Here is a 22,500-nt window from a genome sequence, read left to right as displayed (position 1 = left end):
TACCATCTGGACTTGAAACCTTCCCAGGCAACATTAGACATAAAAGGAAAAAATATGTACTTAGAGTTTGAACATTTTGCTACTTAATCTAAAGTAGTAATTATAAGTACTTGAAATTGTTCATTAACTGGTCGTACCTACAAAATACGTCCCTCTAATTAGTAACAGCACTAATTATTTTTTCTGTCTAAATGTTCCATAATTTTATCGTTTTGTTTAAAATTTTTATTCTATGATACCATTTGTACCCATCTGTAATGTGGCTCTTATTTGTGTCAAAAAAAAAAACTATAACTATATTGTATAGCCTTTCCAGAGGGACTTTTATTTCAAATTTTCAAGCCAGTTTGAATATGAATCCTTAATCACTGATCAAACTAGGTCCTAGATAAAACCATACTTAGACCCTAAACATTTGAACAGATTTAGACAAACCTCTACAGTATGAATTTGACCTAGATTATCGCGTTGAATTATTTATCTGTCAAATGACGTTTAATCAGATGCTAATCCAAAAAGGTCGTGGTCAAAGCATGTGACCTACTGCAAAGTGACATGTTTTAACAATGAGTATGCTTCAATATGACTTATCTGACAAACATTCGTAAAAAAAAAAAAAAATGACTTCTAGTTCCGAGCCACTTGATGGAACATAGTTCAGATAATACTTTAATCTTTAGCTGATCTGTTTGTTCCCATTACCTACTACAAATCCCTTTCCCCAAATAAATTTTTCCTCAAAATATTAAATTTTTAGGAGTCATTTCTGGTATATTTTCCGTTAATTTGTCAAGAAACTAGTTATATGGATACTGAAACTTTTTTGAGTTCTATATAATTCTCTCGCTAAAACCAAATTGATTGTCGCACATAAGTTCAGGCTTGTCTGTTGAAAAACTTAAAACTATTTCGGAGTCTTTAAAGAAAAATTCTTCAATACAAATTTCTAGGAACATTACATGAATTATGTTAAGCTCCTTCTAAAGTATCCTTCTTCAGTCATAAAAGATTTTACTGTGTCTTTCTGTTACATAATCGACCAATTCCACTAGAGAGGTGGTTTATCTACAACTAACCATCTACACCTGGCTCCTCATTCCAACAAGTCTATTATTATTATTATTATTATTATTATTATTATTATTATTATTATTATTATTATTATCATTATTATTGTTATTATTATTATCATTATTACTTGCTAAGCTACAACCCTAGTTGGAAAAGCATGATGCTATAAGCCCAGGGGCTCCAACAAGGAAAATAGCCCCGTGAGGAAAGGAAATTAGAAAAAATAAAATATTTTAAGAACAGTAACAACATTAAGATAGATATTTCATATATAAACTATAAAAACTTTAACAAAACAAGAGGAAGAGAAATTAGATAGAATAGTGTGCCCGAGTGCACCCTTTAAGCAAGAGAACTCTAATTCAAGACAGTGAAAGACCATGGGACAGAGGCTATGGCACTACCCAAGACTAGAGAACAATGGTTTGATTTTGGAGTGTCCTTCTCCTAGAACAGCTGCTTACCATAGCTAAAGAGTCTCTTCTAGCCTTAACAAGAGAAAAGTGGCCGCTGAACAATTACAGTGCAGTAACCCCTTGGGTGAAGAAGAATTGTTTGGTAATCTCAGTTTTGTCAGGTGTATGAGGACAGAGAAAAATATGTAAAGAATAGGCCAGACTATTCGGTGTGTGAGTGTAGGTAAATGGGAAATGAACCGTAACCAGAGAGAAGGATCCAATGTAGTACTGTCTACTTAGGCGACGTCCCTTGCTGGCTATAAGACAGCTTTATCTCAAATATATGTCCTAGTAGTGCTACACACACTCGAAGCACTAAAAGGTCACATCTTAAATTATTCTTATTTGGGATACGGCTGTATGGGGCGGGGCAGATTGTTGGCATTTGAGATTGATTATTAATAACACATTTCACACCCAAATGAAAGCACTCATTCAGCATTCGGTTCAAACTTTCGTCATTTCATATTTATTCAGATAAAATCAATTTCTTTTTCACAAAAGGTTTAATTGGTAATTTGAAGAAGTACCATATTCTTACCAGAGTTAAGCCTTATATTTAAATTGATTCGAGCTGATTCACTTGTGTCAATCTTGATAAACGTAACTAAAGGCAAATCTTCCACCAGTGAGTCATCCGTGATCAGTGGGCAATTACCTTTGAAGGAAAAATCCAGTGGTATTAATCTCTCCTTGGAAGAATACGGAGTGCAAGTCTGGGCTCCAAGTATTCAGATAGACTGGAAACCGTACAAGCTAGGGTCACAAAACTAGATCCAACATTAAGGCAATTTGGATACCCTACATTTTATTGTATTAATTCTACCGCTAAGTTCTTTATAGGTTCCTAAAATTAAAGATATTTCATATCTATTTTCCCTTTGAAGGTACAAGGTGCTGTACAACCAAATGACCTGCAACAGGTGGCCTGGTGGTAGCGTCCTTTCCTGATGATTGCCAGACTGGGGTTCGAGTCCCGCTTAAATTCGTTAGTTTATTAGGTCGCTGCAACCTCTCCATCCTTGTGAGCTAAGGAGTTGGGGAGGTTTTGGGGAGCATATAGGTCTATCTGCCGAGTCATCAACAGCCATTGCTTGGCCCTCCTTGGTCCTAGGTTGGGTGGAGAGGTGGCTTGGACGCTGAACATATGAAATATGGTCAGTCTCTAGGGTATTGTCCTGACATTCATGAGCGGCCTTTAAACAATCAAAGCTAATTTCTTTAGGATTTTAGTTTTAAAATTCGTCTGCTGGGATGTGTTTGTGCGCCGTGAAACTTGACTATAGCAAAAATTTCTCACATATAGGAATCTCGTGAATATATTTACTCATCTTCAGGACGATAAAGTGACTTTTAAACATTGATCAGAGAGGGGGTGGGAGGGGACGCCATAAGCGTTGTTATAAACTTCAAGGATTATGGTGAGTGTGGCTACCTTTCATTGTATGTAAAGCTTAGTGTGTTGTCCAAAATATACAGGTTAAATGCACATTGACTTTTTCTGACGCTTATATTCATAGGATTGTTTGTATTTAATTCACTTTCAAATCTACTTTTGAATATGAGATTAACCGGACGAGCTACTTTCCACAATGTCGACGAAATTTCCAAACTTCGTCTTACTTCAAAGTAAAATATATTAGATAATGATAAAAGCTTCATTTTATCCTTTAGAGAAATAAGAATTTTCCTATTTATTGGTATTTAAAATCATTTGTATCGTTATCACATAACCATAGTTTTCATTTTAAGCCTTATTCTACTTCACGAAGAAGTGTGCTCTAGATGAAATGTACACTTTTCAGAGCAGCTCCATAATATTTGATTTAGGTGTAGTATGCTTTTGTGGTATGCTTTTGAAGACTCCCTCTTTATTATTCCCGGAGTCGTTTCCGATTTATTAAAAATCAACTCTGATTTTCAACTACGATTCACAACTCTATCGAAAGTGTTTCCTGTTGGTTGTATGACCATTGCTAGAAATGTTGCTTTCGCTAGCTACTTTTCAGCAGGCGACCACATCCAAGTTAAGGACGAGCTATTACCACACATAAGATGAGACAATCTTAAAACAAATAATCTATAAAGTAAAAACTACCACCAAACCATTTTCTCGTGGTCCTTGCGTTTGTCATCAGCTCCGCCGTTCCCAAGATACAGTGTGGAGTCGGAATTGCGAAAATATCCATCATGATCCTATTAGGGGACCGATTTGCAATCAATTATAGAGATTCAGTCATCAACACTTCTGCTATAAGCAAATCTGATTTAGCTAGTTTCGGTCTTTCTCCATGTAATAGAAATACGTATTTTGCTTAAAAAAAAAAAAAAAAAAAAAAAAAAAAAAAAAAAAAAAAAAAAACTCAAAATTGAGGTTGCAACATCACATATTACCTTCAAAAAGTATTGAATTAGGATCCACTGATTGTATCTAATTAGTCGTTACTAAAAGAAGTAACGTGTCACAAACTGATATTTTGAAAGCAGAGTCATAAATCAAAACGTTTAAAAAAGTAGTTACCAATAATAACAGAGCACATGGTATGATTCCGTGAATGCTATGAAATTGTGCGAAAGAGGGCGCCGTACACTCAATATAACTAATATTTGAAATATCGCATTGCCAGGACCCAGACTAACTAGATAAAGCCGCAACCCTTCCCAATCGTCCCCTGAATTATATTACTTCCTTCCTCCTCCAGGCGTCTCCCCTTTTCCTCTCCCTCCAGACACAGTTATCAGCAACTCTACACCCATCCATCTATTTTGAGGATCATTCCATCCTACTTCCATCACTCTCCTCGGCGCCCTTTGCTTCCTTCTTGTCTCCCTCGGAGTTGTTATCCGCATGTCACTCGTACCCGGGAGGGTGTGTTCGGGCGTGGGCAATTTCAAGTCATATGCGACATGTCAATTACTTTATTAAGGGACTGTTGTACTCCTTGTGACAGTAATTGATTATTTGCTTGGGAAGTCATTTAAGTTCCCCCACGTACGCCACTAGAAAGTATATTGGATTTTCATAGGATATTGGAAGCTAGTTTATCATTATTATTATTATTATTATTATTATTATTATTATTATTATTATTATTATTATTATTATTATTATTATTATTATTATGAAGAGGCATTTATTACTTGATCATTACTATAAGGATAGATTAAACCTCTGTCCTCGAGCATAGAATCTCGATATTTTTCCGAAAATATACATAAATTTCTGAAGATTTAATGTATTTTTTATCCGCGTCGTCAAAGGAATGAGACTGAAATAAAATTCATTGTAGCAGCTGTTTTTATTTAGATTTCCTTGCTTAATCATCTGAATATTTGACCAGTCTAGAGAAAATATAACTACACTCATCATTTTAAAATAATGAAGGTACATCACAGAAAAATATTTTACCAATTCTGTGACTAAATAATCTTAATGATTAGGAAATTGCCGTTGTAACTTATCAATATGACTTTCCACGTTGAATCTTTTACTGATTATTCCAAAATATTGTGATCTCGTTGGAAGCTTACTTACAACATATAAAGGCTAAATGTGTCTGGTTTTAGGTCCAATTTCGTAGGATGAGATGCTTATCAGAACGTCATCCTGGTAATATCAACCCCTATTAGTGGTGCCCAACCACAGCCTCTCTAATACGCATCTTAAAGTCTAAACGCCCGGACAGAGGCTGTACTCAATCTGCTGTACGCCTCCAATTTAAAGGTTTAAAGGCTGCTCATGAATGACAGAGGCAAGAGATATTGACATTGCCAAGCAAGCAGGACAATGCCCTAAAGATTGACCATTCTTATATATGATAAGCGCCCAAGCCTCTTATCCACCCAAGCTAGGACCAAGAAGGGCCAGGCAATGGCTGCTGATAACTCAGCAGATAGACCTATAGGCTCCCCCAAACCCCACATCCTTACTCACAAGGCTGGTGAAATTGCAGGGATCAAATGAACTAACGAGTTTGAGCGGGACTCGACACCCCAGTCTGGCGTTCACCAGTCAGGGACGTTACCACATCAGCCACCACAACATGAGAATGCAAGGTTAACACGTTACCACTGTACTTAGCTTAATAGCTTAATATGTTGTATGTATAATCTATACTAGTATTTCGGTAAATGAGTGGGATATATGTAGATTAAATGCTAACTAAAATATTGAATTTTTATAATGGTGTTGAACAAAAGAGGAAAACATTTTTAATTGCCTAGGTGTGTAGGTGGAGAAAGGTAGCCACTTTAGGTTATACATGTCAACTTTCACTATATACATAACACCTTTTTGAGCATAGTGAATCTAAAAATGTCTTTATACCATATTATCCATTAAAGATAAAACACAAACCAAAGCTCATAACAATGAATTTCTTATTTCGAGATTGATCATTTTAACTTAAAACCGAAAATCGAAAATAAAAACTGCCATATTCAATTCTTTTTTTCAGAGTTCAAAATATTTTGTTATTGTTATCTGTGCTTGGAACTGCCGAACAAGAGACAGCTGTTGTTTTATGTTTCTGATGAAACCAGCTTTGTGTCCTATGTTGTTGTTACAGATTGTCTGGCCCTTCCGGCTAGGCACGGGCTCTTGCAAATTTGCAGCCCACAACATCGTGTTCCTAATGTATTCTTGTGATACTTGTGTTTCTAAAGGTACGTTTTGTATGTAGCGACTGTTGCGATCATCACTGTGCACTAATTACATTTATTCCTATGGGGCTGTTTTGCAACGAGCGATTATCGCTACAGTCGCGAGCGAACATCGCTGGCTCCAAATAGTCGCTCGTTGCAAAACAGCTCCATAGGAATAAATGTAATTAGTGCTCAGCGATGATCGCAACAATTGCTGAATGCATAACGTACACTAAAGTTTCACAAGGTCACTTTGAATGATAAATTTTGGTCTACGGATTGAAATGGCCTAAGTGAGAAGGATTAAAGGGCTATAACATGTGAACGACACACCTCTTCGAACTGGGGTGCTAGATTCTGTTTCGCATATAAAGCTCTCTTTTTCTTAGCATCATAAGGTGATGCGATATTTTTAACTTTTCATAAACAGTCGAAAATAAAGGTCAAAATATTTTTGATTGCAAATATCTTGTACTGTCTAATTTTAAGAACTTTATGTTATAGACAGTCATGTATTTGAATTTTTTCCCAAATATAAATTCTGCATATAATGAAGGATTATCATTACTATCAATTTCATTAATGGGATCATGTCAGGAATAGCAAACCCAAAAATCATGTAAAAAAAATAACGAACTCAATTATGTTCATTTCAAGAAAACCTAAAGAGGGTTGGGCTCGCTAATATTAGCATGACATCTATAAACTAGTGAAAGAGAGAAAAAAAAACAAGGTTACTTATCCATGAATAAAGTCAAGACATTTATATTAAACCTTTGTCTTTGAAAGGAATATCGTAGGAATTGCTTATCCATGAAAAACGCGATAAATATCTGAAGATATTAAAATGATATTGAATAGCACTTGCATGACAGAACTTAATTAATAATTTAATCTGTTGGCTGAATTCCGTTTCATTCACAGGTTCAAATAATCTAGTAAAAGTTCTCATTTGCTTCCAGGCATGTTCTTATTTTATTGCTTTGTTCTTTGTGCATATAATTAAATATGGAGCGAGTGAATGATTGTCTGCGGATCAACGAAGTGCGAAGAGTGCTCGACTGTTCTGTGCAATTATTTTCTTTAGCTATGTTCGCATTTCTTTAAGATCGCCATGCATCGATGTGAACAGTTGATCAATGTCTCGCCAGTTTTCGATTAAAAAGTTAAAAGTTGCGGGTTTTAGGTCTCCACTGAGACGATTTACATCGTTCTCCTCGGGCGACCATTAGCCAGCAGGGACTATCACTAGTCCCCTCTAACCTGCCCCCAAAGGCGCCACCCTGGGAGTACTCCCCAGTTGATGGTCTCACGATATTCGTGTCCCTGGCGGGGAACGAACTCAGGTCCTCTGTACTAGAAATCCGCGACGCTACCAACCTTGCTATCCGGTGCCTGAAGTGTTTCTTGGTCAATGTAGTAACCTTTTACCACATACCCAATTGGTGGATGATGGTGTTTACGTTTAAAGTATACTGATCATCGACTTGTAGCTGTTATCCCAATACCACCAAGTTTTATATATTTAAGATTAACATGTCCCGAACAAACCTCTTACTTATATGATGTAGAAACAAACTATGTTTTGCCTTATAAAAGAAGTATACAGTTCCCACATTTCATTACACACAAAACTATAAGCTATAAATCCATTGTTCCAATTTCACCTTCCAGTTTGTGTTCTAAACAGTCTTTCGCCTGGGACTTCTACACTTAATCATTTATAGACACACTGCCTTTGGTCAATTCATAAATTTACTATAGAAATCTAATTCTATGGGTGATTTGTTCCCCTCCAAACCCCAGCCCTCCCCATGTAATGGCGTCACAATCTCTGTGAACTGTGCATCTTAAGGGATACTAAATATTCTTAGTATTTTTTTTCATTATTCTATAAAATGTTTCACCATTAGATGAAAAACAGCTTTTCAAGTTCTTTGCTAATAACTCAACCAGCCGATTAAATGAATAAGTTTACTAAGTAGCAATTGAAGCGCTGTAAAATTTTATCAGCCGATCAGTTGTTTGGGAAAAAAACACAAACCATGACTTTAATCTTTTAGGATATACTTACAAAGAGGCATATGTAAAGAATAACAAACAAAATTATCCTCGTGTAAAGAATTTAGAGCATAGCGATACCTGGGTTCGCCAAACGTATTTGGTGAAACATTTTAGTTATCTTCTGCATTATCATTACCAGTATTATTCTTGGCATAAAGCAGATAGACAAAAACTTCTGTACTAAAGTAAGAAAAATATAAAGGTTCAATGCGAAGCCGAAGCTGCAGTCGGGTAGGCAATGAAGAACTAAAAAGATTTATTCATATAATTTCTTGATGGACTTTAACAATAATTCAAGGTAAAGGCATCAGCTAAGTAAATCAGTTAAAGAAACATAGTAATAGCAAACCAACAAAACTTACAAAATCTTAGTTCTCTTTAGCTATGTAATAATAAACAGTACAAATAAAATTACATATGTAGAATATCAATGCCTCTTTTTAAACTTTTTCTTATGTGAAAAAAAGTTACTTTGCAACAGTAAAAATCACATTGTAAAACCTAACTTAATCTAACAGACTTATTGTTTGGATGACCTTTTTATTACATCCATAGTCTGAGTAAATGCCATATTATAGAGGCATCATTAATCATAAAAGAAAAATTACACTTATCCCCGATAGGCAAATATAATAATGAAACATCAAGAGAGTTGCTGTCCTATTATATACTGAATTTGTCAATATAAATGCGCAAGATGTCTGCCTCCTGTTCACGAATTAGGCAATAACGATCCCAAAGTCCTTGAAGGAAATGTTCCGTCCAAAGCCTTTTAAACAACAACCTTGCAAAAACATCATCGTGGTAACGAAGGCGTTTATACACAGCATACAAAATGACAGACTTCCTAAACACCAGCTTCCGCATTCTCCTTCCTACAGATAATTTCAATTCAGTGAGTTGTAGAAGTTTATTAGCCATGTCTCGAGTGAAGAGCTTCTTCTTAATCCACGAGGGCCGTATGTGAAAGTCCATATTCAGTTGAGTATGATCCAGAGTCACAGAGTCGAAATCTAAGCAATCTGATCCTCGCATCTCCTCAAATGTCATAAGCCTTAGCTTTATCTTGTTTCTTCCTGAAACCATTTGATCTAAGCGGAGAGGTTCATTGGATCCGGGTGGGTTGTAAGTCATTCTTAAATTGGATGAATCCATTAGGCTTATTTTTGAAGAATGCAGTGTATTTCTTCCAATCTCTTCGTTGGATTTAACTTTGGCTATCTATAATTTACAATAATTTTGTCGAGAATATTCTCCCTCTCCAAACGTTCGTGGCCATTAACCTGCGAAAATAAAATTAAAAACAATTACTTTTTTAAAAAATAATTATACAAATCAGCCAAAATTTTAACTATTGTAGGACAGTTTTACAGTGGAAATTTAAAAAAAATAGAACAACCTACATAGTTGCTCTTATAATAATACCCGAAAGCCTTCATATTCAGTTTATCATGTGGTAAGCTTAAACGAGCCATTAAGTCTTAGTTTTGGATATTAAATGGAAATCAAAATTTTACTAAAACTCTTGTACATGAACATTAAAGTTGTAAATACTACAATATTTTCTAAGCAAGGTTAAATCAAACATTTCGGCAAAGATATCCAAACTGTTTATTCAGCTTTCTGATATAATGGATGCTTTTGAGCAAGTCATTATACCATCTTGCTCTCTTAGAAACAAGGTGTACTTACTACTGTGATTTGCAGACATTTAAGTCTTTAAAACGCCTGAATGAATTAAAAGTCAAAACGTTTAGAGGTCATTAAGTAAATTATTAACTAACACTAATACTAATTATCATCAAAATTACAATCAAGAGCAATTGCTATAGCAGGACAACAAGTGTATATAGAAAAACCAAACTTTTAGAGTGCATAAAAATAAAAGGATGAAAACTGAATTATCTTTTAAGGTAAGAGTATTTCAGAATTAAAAGAATGTCCTAAAAATATCGATAGTTGCAAATCTCGGCTGGACATTTGTTCAAGTTTTGATCATATGAAATTCGATCATGCACATTATAAACACTTAAACCGGAAGTTCAGTACATAAACCGTCGGAAAACTTTCATACATATGAAGAATGTTTCTGTATATTTCAAAAGCTTTATCATTCGGCGACAAGATGAAACAAATTCTGTGAAAATTCTCGCAGTGGCAAGAGCATTTCTAATTCGTAACCAAAAATCACTTAACATTCAACTAAAACCGTATCAAAATCGTGCCACCATCTTACCTATTGTGATAACATACGCTGTGTTAGCGAGAGAGAAAGGTAATAACTTAAATATAAAATCCGAGCACAACGTTAACGCAGTAGAGACAGAGACGGAAGATCGTATTTGTAGAGAATACAAGAACGGGCTGTGTTCAAACTCCCATCTTCACTTTACGAAAGTGACAGGTAAACTGTTAATTGGGTGGTTTGGTTTAAGGCAGTTTGGGATGACATGGGCTTTTGCCTCTGGAATATCCCTTTAACAGCAGGAAAAAAAACAGTCTTATGATCTGTTCAATTGTTACGACTCTTGTTTCATTTTCCAAGTTTGAGACATAATTTTTATTAATTTTGAATTATAATAATAATAATAATAATAATAATAATAATAATAATAATAATAATAATAATAATAATAATAATTATTATTATTATTATTATTATTATTATTATTATTATTATTATTATTATTATTATTATTAATGTCACAACAAATTATTATTATTGTTAATAATAATAATAATAATAATAATAATCATGACTTAAAGAACTTGGAGTAATGCTAATAATGCGTTTAAATAAAAAAGTCTAATATAATTTTATTTAATGTAGGAATTGATACATACGGGTTTAATTAAATTTAACATGTCCGACTGTGGCTTGAAAATGCTAAAACGATTTCATAGTTGATAGTTAATTTAATAGTTGATAGTTAATAAAAGCTAATTTACCAGCACAGAACCGAGCCAAAAAGTGATTGCAGGAGGACATTCACGTACGTGGAAATAAATTAAATGTAAGTTGTCGTTGATTTTTTATACTGAGAGAGAGAGAGAGAGAGAGAGAGAGAGAGAGAGAGAGAGAGAGAGAGAGATATTATCCTTCACAACAAAAGCTATGGTATATTTTTAAAATACATGATTTCTGATAATATTATTAATTTTAATAATTTTAATAATAATAATAATTCTTATAATATTATTAATTTTAATAATTCTCATTATAATGATATCAATTTTGATAATTTCGACAAAGATAATAATTTTAAGAATTTTGATAATGATTTTGATAATAACAATAATTTTAATAATAATTATACTCTTAATAATTCTAATGATAATAATGATTTTAAAAATTTATTATGTTCTTGTGTACATTTGCGTTTGCTCTACTATACACAATGAAAAATGGCGATTTCATGTTACAATGGGTCTTTCACATTTCTCAAGTCATCAAGAAAAGGGAAGAATCATGTCTGAGAACCTCAAGTAGAGATGAATATGGATTACTGGGCCGGGAAGGCCATTCAGGTCCCAAGTGTAACTGAGGGAAGGAAATCCAGTGGTTCCCCTTCGTATCAAAAGCTGAAAGAGCCTACATGTCTACCTGCTGAGCCATCAGCAGCCATTGCCTGGCTTCCCGGGTCCTAGCTTTGGTGGAGAGGGGTCTTGGATGCTGATCATGTGTAAATACGGTCAGTCTCTAGGGCATTGTCCTGCTTGCTATGGCAATGCTACTATCCCTTGCCTCTGCCATTCATGAGTGGCCTATAACCTTTAAGAGGACAGACAACTAAATGACATAAAGGAATCGGGAACTAGGGTTTAGTAGAAGACAGTAGAGATGCAAGCAAAATGGCAACTAGACGTGAAGCACAGGATAACGACCAAAGAAATTCTCGCCATAAAAATAATCAACAAAGAATAGCAGCTCTAAGAAGTCAGGAATCAAGAAATCAAAGAATGACTCGACTTCAGGATAACCAACAAAGGATGTTTGTCCATCGAAACCAAGAAACATCGGGAGGAGCTGAGAATAGTTGCCATATTGATAATCGAGTCAGGCATGCAGGAGCAAGAGCGTGTACTTTTAATGCTGCACAATGAAGTATTTGGGCCTTCACATATACTCGTAGATACTCCTATGAAACAGAAGACATAGTACAAATTATCTTAATGTCACAACAATGTAATCACTGTGATGCTCAGAAATGGAAGAATTATCCTCCTGGATTGTGATGCAGTAGATAGAGAAATTTAGACTCCCTTTGTTAGTTGAACCTCCTAAATATCTAAAAAGAACTTCTTAATGGAACATCACACCATTCAAAACATTTTCTTGAAAACATGCAACAATATAATAATGCTTTCCAGGTGACTTCATTTGTGGCAAATATACTCGGACAACGCCGGATACCCATGCAAGTATATATATATATATATATATACTGTATATATATATATATACATACATATATATATATATATACATACATTTATATGTATATATATATATATATATGTATATATATGTATATATATATATATATATATACTGTATATATATATATATATATATACATATATATATATATATATATATGTATGTGTGTGTGTGTGATACAATATTAAGAACTGTATCTAATACTACGTTTTATAATCAGAATATTTAGTGAATATATTAGATTCCCATGACATGTTATTATAAATTAAAGAACCTTCTTAGCCTCAAATGTTTTAATTATTTTTCGAGATCACTGATATAAATAAAAATCTTTACATCAAGCGTTAATGACATATGTCAACACAGCTCAGGATATTATAGCAGAAAATCGCAGTCATTTCGACGATAAATTAAACAATTTCTAATGGAAACATCAATCATTGGAGTGGACACGATAAATCTGTTCAAGGTTTACTTAGGTTGTTTATAAAAGAAATCTCTTTACAAGTGTCCATAATAAATACAAAACTACAAACCTTATAGTTCCCTTCTTTCATATGAATATAAAAAGATAGTTCATAAGTACGTGGTATTAGGATGAAAATTAATTCTTTTGAAAAAGACCCCTTTAGAAATGTCAACAATCTTTTTTCCAGTTCAAGAAATCTGAAGCTTTCATAAATAATATAAATCAAACACTGATATTTTGTTGATTTAAGCAGGGGATTGACCAGCTAAATGATTCGCAGCGGTTATTCATGTACCCTTGGAAGAATTTAGATTCCTTCTGTACTTTTCGTCCGTTTGGAACTCATCCTCCAGGTGGAAAATGTTTCGATGGCTTCCTAAGATCATTCTACTTTTCATCTCTCTCTCTCTCTCTCTCTCTCTCTCTCTCTTTGGACCTCGACTTGTCTCTTCCTTTACCCATTTAGTGTGCCTTTGGATATGAAATATTTTTTTCTGGAAGATATGTTTTAAGCAAATGCTGGTATTTGCTTTTATCAGTTATGTAATAACGATGACCAAGAATATAATTCACTTGCTATAGGAAATATTTAAGAGAATTATAATTAAATTCTACTCTAATTTCATAATAAAGGATTCACAGATGCCGTGACGGTAGCAAAGGAGGTTTTAACAAAAGGCAAGTCCTCATAAAACTAACTAAACAACAACAAAGCAGGTATTTATAGACAACCAAGGGGTCACGGGATACAAAGAGGACAATCGCATATGTACATTCAATGTTTTTTGACTTTTGACAGTAAGGTTGACATTCACATAAAGATTAACAATGTAATAAAGGAATGATAATAAAGTAAAAATCAGTGTCAAATTCAACGCATTTTGCCTTGGAGTCAGTTGGTGATTGCATCATAAAAGAAAACGTAGCGAGGGCGTACTTCTCTACTTGTATGTGCGTTGCTAGGTAAACATGCATTAAATACATACATATTACAATGATTTTTAAAAGAATTTCATATTTCGAAAATATCATTCCTTTTGCCAAATCAAGGCCTATTTGCAGTGCCATCTAAAAGCTAGAGAGTTTTAAAATTAATATTCGTTGTTTGTATACAGAAGGGTTGCTTTACAATCCCCATCACCCGCGTCCGCGCGCGCACACACGCACACACGCACGCACACACACATATATATACATATATATATATATATATATATTGTATATATATATATATATATATATATACTGTATACGTAAAATGCAATGAAAACAGGTGACTATATCTTGAATATGTAAACAATATGGTTGCTTTACACGCCCCACTCCACCCCCTTATATATATATATATATATGTGTGTGTGTGTGTGTGTGTGAGTATATATATACATATATATATATATATATATACATATATATACAGCATATATATATATATATATATGTGTGTGTGTGTGTGTGTGCAACATATCTGTTCCAAATTACGTTTAGGCCTAACGTTTTCGCGGAAGAACATCAAGAACATCATACATACTCAAAGCCACGGAATTTAACAGGTGGATCACATGATGGGAATTTCCGCCGTCGCCTGAACAAATGGCAGTGCAAAATCTACCGAAATTTAGCAACCTTTTCAAAAAGTATACAATACGAATTCTAGAAATGCCTGTTTTCTGATCGACGCATGACGTGTAACATTTTCGTATAGCATACAAGGCAGATTTGGTCGTATCAACTGAAATTTCTGTTTTGTTATTATTTCAATATTATGCTGGTTTTCATAAAATTTCCCTTTTGTTCCGAATCTGAAGATTAAAGCCACGAACCCATAGATGAAGCTACGTTGCGAATATGATTAAAAAAAGATTGATTTGTTTTATTGTAATGTATTTCGTTCTATAATGCTGAATAAATATCAGATCTATTTAGTTTGGCCGTCCACTATTCCTTACAGAACTTATAAGCTATACGAGCTCTTAAACCTTTAATATCTAGACAACATTTCATGACAGATATTCAGCTTTTGATCATGACTGATGCCAATAGGGTGATTCACAACATCCTCTGCCATTAAACTCAGACATACATTCTCTCCTCATTCATTAATACTCAATAATGCATCCCATGCTTATCATTAAACTTAAAACATACTTCTCATCTTCTGTTATTAAACTCAAACATGCATCCCATCCTACACTGTTAAAAATTTACATAAGAAAAAAAAAAAACAGTAAATGTCTGGCAACATTTATTCCAGGATTTTTACCGTTTTAAAAACAGATATATGGACGTTAAGGAGTGATATTAAGGTCACCAACCCGTAAAAGATAATAATAAAAGATATGTAAAATTACGGTGGCCTGTATTTTATGGAAATATGGTTGAGAACAGTATATTTTACGGAGAATTCTCGATTGAAATTACGTTTTTTTTTTCTAACAGTGTATGGTATCTAGCTCAATACATGCACGCCATCCTCCATTTTTAAAATCAGACATGCATCCTATCCTCCTTATTAACATGTAATGTTCATCCTCTCTTTTGTTATTTGAATCAAACATCCATCCCGTCCTCTTTCGTTAAACGGGAAATTTCAACCTCTTGAGATCAATCTTTTTTTTTTATTAAATGACTAATATCTCATTTTCTTGACGATTATCTCTCTCTCTCTCTCTCTCTCTCTCTCTCTCTCTCTCTCTTAAATGGCAACTGTTCCAATGTAATAAATGATGAAACATATCTGGCAAAACCTCTTGAGATCAATCTTTTTTTTTATTAAATGACTAATATCTCATTTTTTTGACGATTATCTCTCTCTCTCTCTCTCTCTCTCTCTCTCTCTCTCTTAAATGGTAACTGTTCCAATGTAATAAATGATGAAACATATGTAAATGAAAAGAAAATATAATTAGCAACTGAATATATCACCGTCTTTAATGATATCATAGGCACAGTTTATGAATATACTAAAACATCAAGGCTTTCCGATCTTCTCCACCTGGCTTGAGACCGCTAAGGAATTGACCGGCTACCCAAGTACTGGTCTTAACGGTTTTCTGACCGGGAGATCGAGCAATAGATAACTGATATGAAGATATACAGAGTATATATGTATATATATATATATATATATGTATATATATATATATATATATATATACAGAGTATATATATATATATATTATACACAGAGTATATATATATATATATATAGATAGATAGATAGATAGATATATATTGATATATATATATATATATATATAGATAGATAGATAGATAGATAGATAGATAGAGAGATAGATAGATAGATATATATATATTGATATATAAATCATGTGTCAAATGATTCTATATATATATAAATAAATATATATATATATATATATATATACATACATATATATACATACATATATATATATATATATATCATTGATACATAACTTATTTCTGTAGTAAAATATATGAATGTTTTGGAAGTTAATAGCTTAGGAAAAATTAATGTAAATATAAAGATTTCAAAGGGTTGAAAAAGTTCGAATAGGAACTAAATATAGATTTGATAAGTTATGAAATGTATTAGAATTGTTTCTTAAATCATAAATTGTATTATGAAAATACTAGGTTTGCATTTTCAAGCGAATATAAGAATTATAATATCTTTTATGTCCAGTTAGATGAGAGAGAGAGAGAGAGAGAGAGGAGAGAGAGAGAGAGAGAGAGAGAGATGAATTTACAGTACCATATTGAACTCACCCACTTTCCATCCATAACAGATGGCGCTTTCTCAGTTGCTTCGGTTTTGCTTAAGTCAATGACGTTTTATTATTATTATTATTATTATTATTATTATTGTTGTTGTTGTTGTTGTTGTTGCTGTTTAAGTGATATCTTTTAATAGAAAAACACGTGGCATCTTATAAAAAATCCTAGTACTCTTTATTTTCCTTTTTATTACCACAGGGTAGCGTGCTATAGATTTTACATTTATCATTACTGGCAACAAATAGTTAAAGTACGCAGTAATTAACTTAACATTGGTAATACCTATAGCTCTCTACTATTAAAATAATTCCTGGAATTAAACTTACCTTCCGTTTTGATGAAAGAAACTCTTCAGTTTCACGATATCTTGAGAGCAAGAGAAGCCTGAACTCGCGTTAATTGTTTATCCTCTCTTTATGATCATCAGTTCAATTAGCTCATAATAATAAAACTTTTTTCTTATTTCCCACAATTACTGAAGCAAATCATTTTGACATATATACTTCTAATTTCTATTTTATATTTTTTCGATTTTTAAATACTTAATTACGACTAGATTTTTTTTTTTTTTTTTTTTTTTGTTGCAGTCAACTAAATTTTTAAATCACGGGCATATGGGAAATCTGCAGCATCTTATGACGTAGTTTCATTTCTCACAAGCCAGTGATTATCAGCACTGTAACATAGCTGTATATTATTATTATTGATAAGTTTAAAGCATAATACCACATAAAGATAAACAATTTTGATTTGTAAAACAAATCAACAACCACACAATCTGGAAATGTACAGCCTCCTGACTGGAACAACATATTAGACATCTTATCTTTGGATATCACATCAAATCTCATCTTATCACCAGCAATCTCACTATCTCGGATTTAGGATGTTTCGAAACTCTCTATATAATTGATCAGAAGCCAAACCTCCCTCTTGCGTAGCGAGACATAATTCTCCCACAAGATCGCCCTGTGTACGATTTGGGCGAACTTCGTCGCCATTTCTCTCGTAGGTCTATGCCCGCCATCTTGAAGAAGAATGTACACCTCGTCCATCTCCAAACTTTTCATGACGTTGATGTCTCGTTTTTGCTTACCAACGAATAATCTCAACTCGACGAGCTGCAGGAGCCTTTCAGCTTCGGCCCGTGTGTAGAGACGTCTCGTCAGCAATCCAGGAATAACGAAGGAAAAGAATCTTGGTATTTCACTAAAGGGAAACCCCTCTCGGGTCTTCAAAAAGTGCTGCAGTCATTTTCAGAACAGATGCTTTAGTGATACGTTACAGCAATGCCACAATGCCACAGACGATTCGTATGAAAATAAAGGCCCAGAAACTATTACTGTCCATACCAACGGTAGCCTAATGACCTATGGTACTGACAAACAAACAGTCGGGGTACAATCTCGTCCACCTAGAGCACGCCTACAGACGCCCATCCAGTCTTAAGGCAGCAAATGGGGAACCTTCTTGTACTTATACGCCGCGTATGGATTGGCAGGTTGCCAGTGTGTCCGTAAAATTCAACATTTTATAATGATTGTGTGAAGATATGTCATATTTTTTAAAATTAGGCTGAAATTCTTTTCATAAACAAGTTAACAGTGATAGAAAAACCTAAAGTCCAAGAAATCAATATATATTTATAAAAAATGAATATTTGGAAATGATATTTAGGCCTATCTTTATTTACTATGCGTCATCGTCTAATAGCTCTTTAATCATGGATACTATCAAGGGAATCATTTTGAGTATATCATTGCAATAATTGTGACTATGCCAATTTTCCTTTGAAAACAATGCGCAAAATTTTTCTTGATCAGATTTAAAAATAAAGAAAAATAAAATACTTAAAGGTTGATAGGAATTACGAAATTTATGTAAAACCTCTCTTTAATTTTATAGCAGGCATTCAACGAAATTCACAATTGCAGTCATAAATGTTTGTAGGCCCATACTTATAGATTTTACTGTATAATCCATATCTGAATATATGAACAAAATGAAAAAAAAATATATCACAGCAATTTTAGGTTCCATCCACAGACAATGCAGTAGATTTGTTTTAGGTAATACAAGATTCTCTTTTCAGCGGTTTTAGGTCAGTTCTTTACATATGTCGCTTTGAACTTTCATAATTATTCTTTATTTGTCTAGTGACTGTTTGCATTAATCCAACTCGGAACTTTAGTGCAGTCATCTATATTGTGGGGGAAAATTCCATAAAGCTTATAGTAAATCCTTGTTACCAGGCAAAAAGAAAAAGAGGGAAAATTGGTATCTATTTCTAGAAGTCATTAACTGGACTTTAAAGGAGTATTCCTGATTAATACACAACTAATATCTGAATTACTAAGTAAACTGACGGACGAATTAAACTCTTACCATGACCCTTCAATTTGTTCATTCACCATTCATATTGAGAGGTAGTTAGATTCTTCCAACTCCTTCACCTGATTTATCAATTACATAAAAATACTCTATTTTTTTTACAGGAGTAAGAACAAAACATTATAGTAAAAAAATGCCTAAAAATTATAAATGTTTAAAGTTTCCAAGAACTACCAATGCTAAAATATGCCTCGAAGAAAACGCTACATCTAAAATGATTTTACTTGGATGACCAAACGTGTAGGCAAAGTTGGAGAACAGTTCAGGTTCTAAAATGCATCCAGTCCTGAGATGATTCTCAATGTAACGGACTCATGCGAGAAAAGTTTGATGTACCAATAGTTGGGCTGAGAAAATATATAATATTTCTTCCTTCTGTGAAATCTGGGTTTTATTTTCTAACTTATTACTGTGATATATAGGTTTGGGCTTCTAAAAGGGTTGCAAGGATATGTGAACGACTTTCGGGAAAGGAACCAAAGTTAGTTGAAAATCTGTTTGTGTTTATTTGGGCTTTCAGCGTATGTTAATTAGCTTTAGTGACAGTTGTCTTACTTTTGTGCATACAACAGATTGAAAAGGATTTTAGAAATGTATATAGATAGCCTATGTGCTTTAGTCTTTTCTACCTTTCCCTGTATTATGTCTGTACCTATGAACTGTAAGTCATCTCTACCGAGCTATTAGAAATTATGTTTAAGCCTCTTTTAATATTATCTATTAAGTCAGTGAGTTTAAATATAGCGACTAATTATAATTATAGCAATCAAGAGAAAAGGTTTTCTGTATGAAAGTTGAAATAAACAGAAGATCCAAATTGAATCGAGTTATTTTGTTTCCACTCACTGCGAGGCTTTGATGACTTTACAGCACTGTTTAGCAGTCATTTTGTATTACTTGGCTTAAATAAAGATACTTGATAACAACATGCCAAACAGAGAAGCGTGTTAATTAAAAAGAACAGTAAGTGAAGGTGGTGATTTCAAACAATGCCCCCCCACCAAAAAAAAAAAAAAAAAAAAAAAAATCATGGGAACTGCAGGTGACTAAAAAAAATTAAATTACCACGTGGAGTTGAACCCGCAAATGTTGAAGTGCCATGTGGGTTACTGTTTAGAGCCACCCACGTGATCCCTTGTATACTCCACGTGGTCATTTAAATGTTTCCTTAGTCACCTAATCGCTCCCTGGATTTTTTTTTTTTTTTTTTTTTTTTTTTGAGGGTGGGGGCCATTGTTTGATATCACCACCTTCACTTACCATTCTATTTAATCATCATGTTTCCCTGTTTGGACTGGTGTTATCAAGTATCTTTATTCAAGCCAAGTAATGCAAACTGACTGTTAAACAGTGTTGTAAAGGCTGTCCACGGAACAGGTTCCAGTGATGAATGAAAATAATTTTCTAAAAGAGTAAAGAATATTTTCTTTTATAAAAGCAAACTACAGAAGATCAGAATGTTTTCGTCGCATCTTTAAAAATAAGGCGATAAAGACTAAAAAGATGAAGTATACAGATGAAGTATAATGAGGAAAAAATTTTAGTAATATGGTCATGCCATGTTGACACGGTCGAAACATGAACTTCTATCTTCAGTCGTGTTATCAATTCCTTCGGAAAAAAGTACAGCATTTTGCTTTCAAGTTACTTATCATAGTTGATTATAAAATTAGATATAGCAAGTGTTATGCATAGATTTAATCTTATGACTGTAAGTCCCATATATGAAGAAGCTAAAAAATAATAATAAAGTTATATATGTAGGCATTTATTTATTCAAAGATATGCCTATCAAACTATACCTGCTATATGAATTGGTCTTTTTAAATATATTACGATAATCTGTATGGTCATTTTCAACGTGATCAACAAATGATTTACTTAAATGCTAGAGATTTCGATGGCGCAGCCTAGGACAAGATATAAACACGGATGAATAAGCTTTTAAATATTCATCTACATAATTCAGGTCTGAACTTTCTTAAAACTAGGCAGTCTCTGAGTTGCCCCTTTCTTGTAAATTTCTATCTTTTGTTTAGCATTCTTCAGAAATTCTGTATACTTATTTATCTATTCTCAAGTATCCCATTTCCTGGAAGTGCATTAATGTCACCACATTTATCTTTGTTTAAAATATCTTTGACTGGCCTCAGTCTGATCTTCTTTCTTTGATTCTCCATTGATTTTACACATTTCCTCCTCCGCGGATACGGAAATGGATGCTGAAGCAGCTTCCCCCCCCCCCCCTCCCACCAGCCCCCCACCCCCTAGAATAGGGTCACTACGCCTCACGACCACGTGCTCCTTAGTGTCCACATAATAAGCTTCTACTGACCTCCTCGATAATTCCTTCAAAAAAAAAAAAAAAAAAAAAAAAAAAAAAACTTGAGGATAGATGTCACATATTGCATCAAGCTCAGAGCTTTCTATGCAAGTGGCATCCTTAATTTTCTCAGCTATTGATAATTCCAGTTTAGTGAATTTATTATATAGAAAGTTTTGAAACATCTCAATGCCGACATGATGTGTTTGTTGGTGATTCTGTATGAGATTAGAACTGGATGTAATGTCCAAAATTAAATACTATAAGATTACCTTGCCTTATGCAAGACACGGGCTCTTGTGCTGGCACCCCGTAAGCGAATATTAAATGGGAAAACAATGAATTTACTTTGAATGAGAGTCTGTCCTAAGATAATAAGTCTCGTATATATCTATAGGCTACAGATTTTTAGATGATTTATTTAATTTGATTATTTAGTTCCACGAAAAAGTACTTACTGAGGGATTTGTGAATTAAACAAGTTTATTTTCATATGATATTATACTATAAACGTTATCAATATACAGCTTGGTCACGCTGCTGATAATCACTTTGTTATGCGAAGTAAACTACGTTATAAGTTGCAGAACTCACATCTGTCTCATGATTTTAAGATTTAGTAATATTTTATATCCTATGTAACAGACAGTCTTGATTAGATACTTGGAAGTTAAGAAAAAATGAAGAATGAATATACGTTCTTGTTTCATCTAATTTGAAAAGCTAAGAAACAATGGCCTTTTATAATTAACAATATAAAGTGACGAGCGCACAATGATAATACTTTATACGGTTAACAGGTGTCCCAGGCGTTTCTTGTTATCGACATGGGAAAGCCATTGGTATTACCGATATAGGTAATCACTGCATGTATAAG

The 22,500-nt window shown here is 33.5% G+C and overlaps 2 protein-coding genes and 1 long non-coding RNA gene across 4 annotated transcripts in view; 1 reads left to right on the top strand and 2 right to left on the bottom strand.

Annotated features, from left to right (window-relative positions):
* LOC137620881 (uncharacterized) overlaps nt 1-4,477 on the top strand; it is a 12,354-nt gene extending 7,877 nt beyond the window's left edge. The window contains exons 3-4 of the mRNA XM_068351326.1: nt 2,074-2,243; nt 4,232-4,477. Coding sequence (XP_068207427.1) covers nt 2,074-2,243; nt 4,232-4,477 — 416 coding nt within the window. The remainder of the gene's footprint in view (nt 1-2,073; nt 2,244-4,231) is intronic.
* Nucleotides 1-22,500, bottom strand: part of LOC137620700 (uncharacterized) — a 561,924-nt gene that overhangs the window by 216,750 nt on the left and 322,674 nt on the right. The gene's annotated exons all lie outside the window — the stretch shown is intronic.
* On the bottom strand, nt 8,489-10,650 carry LOC137621168 (uncharacterized). Its single transcript, XR_011040149.1, has 2 exons — nt 10,474-10,650; nt 8,489-9,520 (listed from the first exon to the last, which is right to left on the bottom strand). It is a non-coding gene; the product is annotated as an uncharacterized lncRNA (long non-coding RNA).

The sequence above is a fragment of the Palaemon carinicauda genome, chromosome 27 (genome assembly GCF_036898095.1).
Source record: "Palaemon carinicauda isolate YSFRI2023 chromosome 27, ASM3689809v2, whole genome shotgun sequence".
In the NCBI taxonomy this organism is placed as follows: domain Eukaryota; kingdom Metazoa; phylum Arthropoda; class Malacostraca; order Decapoda; family Palaemonidae; genus Palaemon; species Palaemon carinicauda.
This window is presented reverse-complemented; position numbering and strand designations above follow the sequence as displayed.